Consider the following 9,682-nt stretch of genomic DNA (forward strand, 5'->3'; position numbering starts at 1 on the left):
TTTAGTATTTATGTAAATAGAAATCATTTTAAAGTTATGTATTTGTTTTAATTTGACATTTTATAATTTAATTACTATTAATGTAATTATTTATGCAAATATAAATAATTTTTAAATTATATATTTATTTTGATTATACGTTTTTGAATATTTTTATTTAAAAATTGAATTGAAAAAATTATGCGAATGCAATCATTTTTAAATTATTTAAATAAATAAATAAAATGTAATAAAATAAAATACAAATATTTATGATTGAATTATTAGCTTTCATCAAATCCCAAACCCTGTCCAGTTTCCTCACAAACCCTGGTTTGGGAAACTCTGTGTTAAACTCTGTCTTATCACTCACACACCGAGCGCTGGTTTACTCCAGAGACGTTCATCAAGTTTAGCCTCGGACTCTCCAACTCTCTTCCCAGATAAACCCGGGCCTCCGACTCAAGTGCACGTGACTGATGTCTGGGGTTTCAATGCAGCACTGGAGTGGAAACCACCCAAAGATGACGGCAACTGTGAGATCACTGGCTACACCATCCAGAAAGCAGACAAAAAAACCAAGGTGAGAGATCTGGTTTCCATTTATCCACCAAAACACTCCACATCCAAAAATGAACATTCTGTCATCATTTACGTCCAAACCGGTGTCAACATCTGGGTCGAGTCATGGGCTACTGTTGTATGGTGATACATGAGAGTGAATAAATGATGGCAGAACTTTTATTTTTGGGTGAACGACTCCCTTTATCAATCAATCCATCATGTGTTATCCTCTCATCGCCCTGTAGGAGTGGTTTACGGTGTACGATCACAACCGCCGCACTAACTGCACCGTCTCTGACCTCGTCATCGGGAACGAGTACTTGTTCCGCGTCTACAGCGAGAACCTCTGCGGCCTCAGTGAAGATCCCTGCCTGAGCAAGAACACCGCTATCATCGCCAAGTCTGGTCAGTGTGGGGAACGGAATAAATGTCAGGAAAATTTCACAAGAAAAAAAAAGAGAGAGATATACTAAGGGATTCAGGGATTTAAAAAAAGAAGAAGATTATTATAAAAATGTGATTACAATTTTAAAATCTAGGTTTGCTGTGTTGTGCTTGTTTTTAGGGATGCACTATTTAACCAAAATTTGTGCTTATATATCAATATAATAATAATGTAATATTTGTATATAATACAATTATTATTATTATTATTACTAAATAAGAATATAAAACAAAATAAGACATTTTGTGATTTATATATATCAATTTAATAATAATAATAAGAAAAATTACTTGTGTGTGTATATATATATATATATTAATCGCGATTAATCGAATCCAAAATTAAAGTTTGTGTTTACATAATATATGTGTGTGTATTGTGTATGATTATTTTGTATATATAAATACACACACATGCATGTATATATTTGAGAAATATTTGCATTTATATACTGCATATATATTTTTATATGATTTATATTATATATTAATAGAACTATTTTATATATAAATAACAATTTTTTTCTCAAATATATACATGCATGTGTGTGTATTTATATATACAAAATAATCGTATACAACACACACACATATATTATGTAAACACAAACGTTTATTTTGGATTAGATTAATCGCGATTAATCGTTGACAGCCCTAATATATATATATATATATATATATATAGCTATTATAAAATGTAATATTACTCATGTATATTATACATTTTATATGAATAATAATTATATATTAATATTAATAATAATATTTATATATAAGTAATTAATTAATTATTTAATTTTACATTACAACTGCAAAAACTAATATTTATGGATGTTGGAAGTATGTCGCACCGATATCAATGTTTGTAGATTTTGATGTCAATTTTCTCAATGTCACACTACCAGATTTGGAATTCAAACCTCCTCCTTACAAGGAAAAGGACATGACCTCTGCCCCCAAGTTCACCGCACCGCTCATCAATAGATCTGTGACTATCGGCTACAGCACCGCCATCAGCTGCTCAGTCAGGGGCTTTCCTAAGGTAACACACTTCTCAACATACGGTACATACTCCATTTAACATGTGGGCAGAATCCTTGGGTAGCTTTGATTGAAACCAAGCTCCCAAAATGACTCGTTTCGGATATTGTCTCAGTATGACATCATAGTGTGATGAAGGACAGAAGATCAACGCCTACTTCTACATCATCGCCTCTTTAGCCCCGCCCAATGACCCCTGCATGCCATGCTGTGGTAAATACCCAGAGACACAGGATTGGTCAAGCAACAAACCATAGAGACGCTCTGATTACAGGACGTTTTACCCAGATGTGGAAAAACACAGTCTTTGCTTCTCCATCCTTGTGATCCTAACATTAAGAAAGCATGGATGAACTTATTTTTAACAAAGTTCCAGATCGCGTCAGTAGGACACCGTTCTTGTTCACTTCATTTTACTGCGGGTTCGTGTTTAAGCGACACAGTTCGACGCAGGCTTTTTCTTTCAACACTCATATGGTGTAATAAAACACACTACTACCTTACAAATACATAAGGAATACATATAAATAAAGATTATTAATTACCACGCTGTCGCAGACTGGAGGATCTTGGCTATTTGCGGTGTAGGTTTGTCTTTCATTCGGACTCTGGCTCAAACGTGTGGCTGAATTTCACCGGTTGCCATTTTTCAGCATCGGAAGTTTTCAAAACATTTTCACACTTGTAGTGGCGGCAGGGACGTTGAAAATGATATTAATATGCAAAACTATTACCCAATACTTTACCTCCAAGTCTTGAATGCGGCACACCTATCACAAAGTGTTGGAAAGAGAGGGTCAAAAACAGGATAGAAAATAGCTTGTAAAAATCTTGCTTTAAAAAACATTATAAGTGGACCTTAGAGATCATAGAAATGCAGTTCTTGCCTTAAAGGAGTCCACAGTTTACAGTTTTATTCCTATCTATATTCTGAAAGTTTTTATTGAGAGATTTGTTCATATAGATATAAATAAAACTCTTTTTTGAGAAGTTTTTGAGAGAAAAAAAGCATTTAAAGATATGTATTTTAGTTTAAATCTACAGGGGCAATAAAATAAACACTTACCAGTGTAATTTGGATGTTTTCTCTCCACTAGTCTGAAACCACAACATTATGAAAAATGCCCAAATTGTCCAAAATCTTTTGCCTTAACATACACTCACCATCATTAAACATCACTCAGATCCCTTACAATCCACTGCAGGGAAAACAAAAATAAAAAAATAACAGATTTTATCATGAAACAAGATCAGTGTCATATCTACTATCATGTCATGAGATGTATTAAGTTCATAAATAAACAAACATTAAACTTCAGTTCTGAGTAGAGTAATTCTATATTACAGCTTATACTACAGGGCCGTTGAATGCTTGAATCTGATTGGTTGACGAACGTTCAACGGTGTGCATTATTTTCAGGGAACCGCACGGCTAAAGTAGTTCCGGCAGGTCTTGACCGCATTACAGCTCCATATCACTGCGCGTAGTTCACTGTAATAACGGAACATAGCATACAATTCATAACAAGAAAAACCATGCAGCCCCATGCGCTTGATCTCCGATGTTCAATGTCTAACTTCACAATCAACGGAAACATGCAGTTTAATTTTAATAAATAAAGTATATAGTCCCAATAGAAAATTAAACTGAATATTTAAATAAATGGATAGTCCTGCTGCACGGGTTTTCGTAATTATTGCAGATAATATAACAAATAAATTATTATTGACAGGCCTATACTTGTTAAACGGGCTTTGTTTTTCATTTATTAGGCTAGTCTACTGTCACTAATAGAAAAAAAGAATGAACGAATAAATTAAAACTCTCTCTCTCATAACTGCATTAATAACTGCATAAAGCCGGGGACACACTCACTGTAAGGCCGGTTATGAATGTAATTTGATACTTATGACTGATCATGCGCGTGTGTTCAGCGCGTTCAGTGTGTGTTCACAGCGGTGTTTAAAATCTGCTGCGTTCACAGTCAGAGAATTTTTCTAGTGGTTAAGTGTGTGTCCAGCATTACTCTGCTATCAGCGGCTCAAACCTCCGCTAACTCTACAATGACGTTTTGGAATTAGCAGAGACATGCGTTTAGATGCGCAAGGAGTTAGTCCTACAGACAAGAGCGTTTTAATGACAAAAACTTTACAAACGTCTTAAAATACATAATCTGAACAATATTTCGAGGTGTGGTAACTGTAGTATAAGCGGAATAATTGACTCCGCTCCGCGTCGTGAACGCATTACCACCTCGGGTGTGCATTATTTTTCTAATCTCAACGGCCTGGAGTCAATGGACTTTATGCACAGCTGCACTACTTCCTGAACTTTAGCCAGCTCCTTTGTTTCCTGTCTGCCATTATTGGACAAACTGATTAATCCAGGTGTGTCTGTATATTGTTGTTGGTCAGGCACACCTGGATTAATCAGTTTGTCCAATAATGGCAGACAGGAAACAAAGGAGCTGGCTAAAGTGGCTAAATAAAATTATTCCTTCCTTAACCTCTTTGTGTTTCTGTCCAGCCGAAGATTATCTGGATGAAGAACAAGATGATAATAGGTGACGACCCAAAGTTCCTGATGCAGAATAACCAGGGCGTGTTGACGCTCAACATCCGCAGACCCAGCACCTATGATAGTGGGAAATACTCTTGCAAGGCTGTAAATGCGCTCGGAGAAGATGAGGTGGAGTGCAGACTGGAAATCAGAGGTAATTTAACATTGTTGTCTTAATATAAACTAAGAAACATACTAAATAATGCCTTAGTAAAAATATCAGTGACGCTACTAGTTTAACTACATTTCTCAGTAGCGTAGTCATGTTAGCGTCGCTGTTTTCTGAATCAAATAGCTTTTCAGTAGCGAAGCTCTTTTTATGATCAAGTAGTGCGGTAGCGTCCACACTACACACAAGCTACATTTCCCAAGCATTTCTAAAGTTCAAGCTCAAATCAGACATACAACTGCTAAGTATCACTGATCCTGAATCAGTAAGTGACGATGACTTTATGTTTTTTACGGCGGTTGGCACCATAGGACCATATTTCATTCCCGCGATGCGGAAAACACGGACAGAATTGCGGAATCCAGTCATAAAAAACGTAATTTACTGTATAATGCAGAAATTCACTGAATTGTCATATCTTGGATGAAAAGTAGGTCAGTAAATTTAAATAAAATCGTGATATAGACTAGTGTATGTGAATATTCGCATAAGGAGTATTTAAATAGGAATCATTTAAATGAATGAACGTGCGGTTTCATTTACCACACACTCAAACACACACTGATGCATTACGCTCGCGATGTTTTCAGCGTATATGAGGACATTAATGCGTTAACTTTATCCACACAGCCGCTCTGACAGTCACTTCTGCAGCATTTTAGCTTGATTTGAGAAAAAAGATCGTCATATCATAAAAACACACATAGGGCCCTATTTTAACGTTCTGAAACGCAAGTGTCAAAGCGCAAGTAACTTTGTGGGCAGATCCCGGCGCTGTTGCTATTTTCCCGGCGGGATAAATGACTCTTGTGCCCGACGCAAATCTAAAATGTGTTGGTCTGAAGTCGCTTCATTATTCATAGGTGTGGTTTGGGCGTAACGTGAAATAAACCAATCAGAGCGTCCTCTCACATTTCGTTTAAGAGCCGGCTCGCTTGTTCCACGGCGGATCGCTATTATAACGGCGGATTGCTATTATAACGGCGGATTGCTATTATAACGGCGGGTTTGCCAGCGCACGCCAGGAGCGGTTCACAGCCGAGGAGACCGACGTTCTCGTCAGGGCCGTAAAACACAGAGAAGTGACATTGGGGATGATGGGAGAAACCCACACAAATTAGCTTCGGTTAAACAGGCGTATAATTTGGGTAAATGTGTAGCCTAATCTAGATTTTTTTTTTTTATCTAGATAGATCTTTTTCACATCTTCATGGACACAACAATGATTTCCCTCGTGTGTTAATATTTTTTCTTGTAATAAAGTATGATTTGCAAAAATGAAAACTGCAGCATCTGTTTAGATAAGAGAATCAAAGTGGATGCGCTTTTACACGCTACATAATGGCCTAGCACGCGCCCTTAAAATACCATATCACTAACGCGCAACGCGCCGCTGTCTTTAGACTGTTTTTTTCCTGGTCAGTGGAGGAATTGTTTTCTAAAACTGGAAAATATCACCTGGGAGCGTTTGCGGCGGAACACACTCCTCTTTTCACTGAACCGCCCCTGCGAGCACAAGTTCATTCCCTAATTTACCGACGTGAGTCTGTGGAGGGAAAAGTCCGCTGTGCGCGGGTGCAAAATAGGAATGAAACATGCGTCGGTGAACAAAGTCAATTGCGCTGGGTGCAAGATAGGGCCCAGAGACTCAAAGGTCTACACGGCAACCCGTCAAAATAAAAGGTTGGTTTAACTTTTGAAGAAAGTTTTGCTTAAATCATTACATTTTAAATAATTGGTTATTACAATGTAATTAAACCATTAAAATGGAACAAAAAAATAAAAATTTGTTTAAAAAAAAAAAAAGTCTTAGTGCCCAAAATTTAATTAATTTTAATATTTTAATAGATGATTGTTCAATTGTATAAGTTTCATGGTTTCAATTGATAACAAAAATGTATTTAACCATTAAAATGGGAGTCCAAAAATATGAAAACGGAAAAAAACAGAATACAGAAAAATGTATGCACACTCTCGATACCTGGTTTTGTTATAGTTTTATATAGTTATATGGTTTTATATAGTTCAAATTGGTTTGGAACAGTTTGTGAACAAACAATTGAATTAATAAATTATGCCTGCCTATCTGTTTATAGGCCGGGTTAGAAAAGTGTGAAAGCCATATTATTCACTGATAGGAACAAGAGCTGCTTGTTTTAACAGCAGTGCGTCAGTGTTTCACTAGAGGGCGCATGTAGAGCGACTCCTTAATTAAACTGCTGTGTCATGTTTACTGACATTCTTGTGTCACCAGTTAAACATTATCAGTGGGAAAACCTCTGTAAAACATCAGAACATGTCATCAGACAGCATTCAGATGGAAAGTTACACGACACAGACAAAGAATATGAACAAACAATGGCGTTACGCAGCTTCGCTAGTTTTCAGATCGTTGCCTGAGGAGAATGAATACATCTAAGGTGATTTAATGTATATGTGTCACACTGACTTGCACACAGAATCCAAACCAGCTTCAGATGCAGGAAACTAACTGGATTTCCTCCCACGCAACATGTTACAGAAAGATCATTAAAGCGGGAAAGTCATACTTAATATCACATGTCTCTTTTTAGTAATGCGTAATGTGGAACATTATAAAACTGCGCATTATCATAGTGCTACATCTCAATCCTGTATGCAGAACACATAAACAACATATTATCCATATGTCCTGCTCATTCCAGCCACTTATCATCACAATCTACAGTTAGATATTCATAGGCCACTAACTAATCATAGATCCCTTATAATATTACTAGTTTACCCTGATTAAAAAATCATTATATTAATTAGAAGGCATTAATATAACTGTCTTGATGGCCAAGACAAGTTTGTTGAGGTCCAGGTCATATTTATATTTTACAAAATAAAAGGAAAATATATTTCAAAATATATAATAATAATAATATTTATATTATTTTCATGACAATTAAATAAATGAAATTTATATATATATATATATATATATAATTATTTAAATTCTCATTACTGTAATGCAAAAAAAAAATCTCATTACATTCTTATTCTCATTACTCTATAAAAATCATCCTATTTAGACACATTTTTCTTAAAATGATCATAAATTAAACAGTACAAACTGGTAGTCACATAAACATATACTACCATGATATATACTTTTGATATACACTCAATTTACATAATATATCATTATTGTTTCATGAGTAATGAGAATGATATTTCTTCCATATAATTGGTTGTAGAGGTTTTGGGTGACGGGGTATCATATCTAATATATCTCTCTCTCTCTCTCTCTCTCTCTCTCTCTCTCTCTCTCTCTCTCTCTCTCTCTCTCTCTCTCTCTCTCTCTCTCTCTCTCTCTCTCTCACTCTCATACTCTCTCTATCTATCTCTCTCTCTCTCATACTCTATCTATCTCTCTTTATCTCTCTCTCTCTCTCTCATACTCTCTATCTATCTCTCTCTCATACTCTCTATCTATCTATCTCTCTCTCTCATACTCTCTATCTATCTCTCTCTCTCTCTCATACTCTCTATCTATCTATCTCTCTCTCTCTCTCTCTCATACTCTATCTATCTCTCTCTCTCTCTCTCTCTCATACTCTCTATCTATCTCTCTCTCATACTCTCTATCTATCTATCTCTCTCTCTCATACTCTCTATCTATCTCTCTCTCTCTCTCATACTCTCTATCTATCTATCTCTCTCTCTCTCTCTCTCTCTCTCTCTCATACTCTATCTATCTCTCTCTCTCTCTCTCTCTCATACTCTATCTATCTCTCTCTCATACTCTATATCTCTCTCTCTCTCTCTCTCTCTCTCTCTCTCTCTCTCTCTCTCTCTCTCTCTCTCTCTCTCGCTCTCTCTCTCTCTCTCTCTCAGCCATGCCGGTAGAGAAGAAGGAGTAGGATGAACAGAAGCAGCTGAGATGAAATGGATCGGAAATGACATTGAGTATGATCGGCCATAAACTTATGTTTTACAGTCATTTGTGTTTGCCTGGCTCATGAAATGACTAACGGCGGCTCACGTGGTGTTAAACTCTCGCTCTGGTTTTGTAGCTTTTGAAGGCTTTGAATAAACGCTCGGTTGACTGCATTAAGCCCCAGTGAGAAGTATTTTTATCAAAACTATAGCAACCGGTGACGTTGAGCAATTATGCATGTTCAAAAACAATGGCTTTAATGGAGACTGAAAACAGAACCTCCCTTCCACATATATCCTCTTCATAAATGATTTTAGGGTTACAACAGGTGATCAATTACCTTGGTTTTGCTGATCTACTATTGACTGAAATTAATGACATCAAATGGGATTGCGCTTTCATTTTGCTACAATATCTGGACTCAAAACTGCACTGTATATGTAACTTGTTTCTGCATTTGTTGTTTCAGGACAGAAAATAAACTGTTTTATGGCAACTGCACCATCACTGATTTCTGAACACAACTGCAGCGTGAGATAAAGCACACACATAAACACTAACCAACAGTATAGATCTGTTCATCGGTTTATAATATAATAGTTTACTTAAATTAAAAAAGGCCACTAATGGCGCTGAGTATATCAATTAAAAGACATTAATTGACTTGTTTTGATGGCCAATGAAACGTCTCTGGTTACGTATGTAACCTTAGTTCCCTGAGAGGGAACGAAACGCTGCGTTTACGCTGTGGGAACACTTCCAAGTGTCTCGTCATGAAGCAAATGTATAATCAGTCCAATGAATGAGCGGGACGTCAGGTGACGTCATAGACCAGGAAACTATAAATCACCCCTGAACGCAGAGCGTGACAGCTTCTGAAAAGCCTGAAGCAAGTCGATCAGGGCATGCAGGAAGTATGGCAGGCGAACGCAGCGTTTCGTTCCCTCTCAGGGAACTAAGGTTACATACGTAACCAGAGACGTTCCCTATCAAGGGAACTCCCGCTGCGTTTACGCTGTGG

At 36.7% G+C, this 9,682-nt stretch overlaps 1 protein-coding gene across 3 annotated transcripts in view; it reads left to right on the plus strand.

The window, feature by feature from the left end:
* mybpc2b (myosin binding protein Cb) overlaps positions 1 to 9,160 on the plus strand; it is a 68,100-nt gene extending 58,940 nt beyond the window's left edge. For 2 of the 3 annotated variants that reach the window (XM_079602026.1, XM_079602028.1), the window contains 5 exons: positions 423 to 562; positions 789 to 948; positions 1,893 to 2,029; positions 4,556 to 4,742; positions 8,619 to 9,160. In XM_079602026.1, the coding sequence (XP_079458152.1) occupies positions 423 to 562; positions 789 to 948; positions 1,893 to 2,029; positions 4,556 to 4,742; positions 8,619 to 8,644 (650 nt within the window). In that variant the 3' untranslated portion in view covers positions 8,645 to 9,160. The remainder of the gene's footprint in view (positions 1 to 422; positions 563 to 788; positions 949 to 1,892; positions 2,030 to 4,555; positions 4,743 to 8,618) is intronic. The other variant, XM_079602027.1, reaches the window with a different exon arrangement.
* Positions 9,161 to 9,682: the final 522 nt, after the last annotated feature.

The sequence above is a fragment of the Phoxinus phoxinus genome, assembly GCF_949152265.1.
Source record: "Phoxinus phoxinus genome assembly, chromosome: 24".
In the NCBI taxonomy this organism is placed as follows: Eukaryota; Metazoa; Chordata; class Actinopteri; order Cypriniformes; family Leuciscidae; genus Phoxinus; species Phoxinus phoxinus.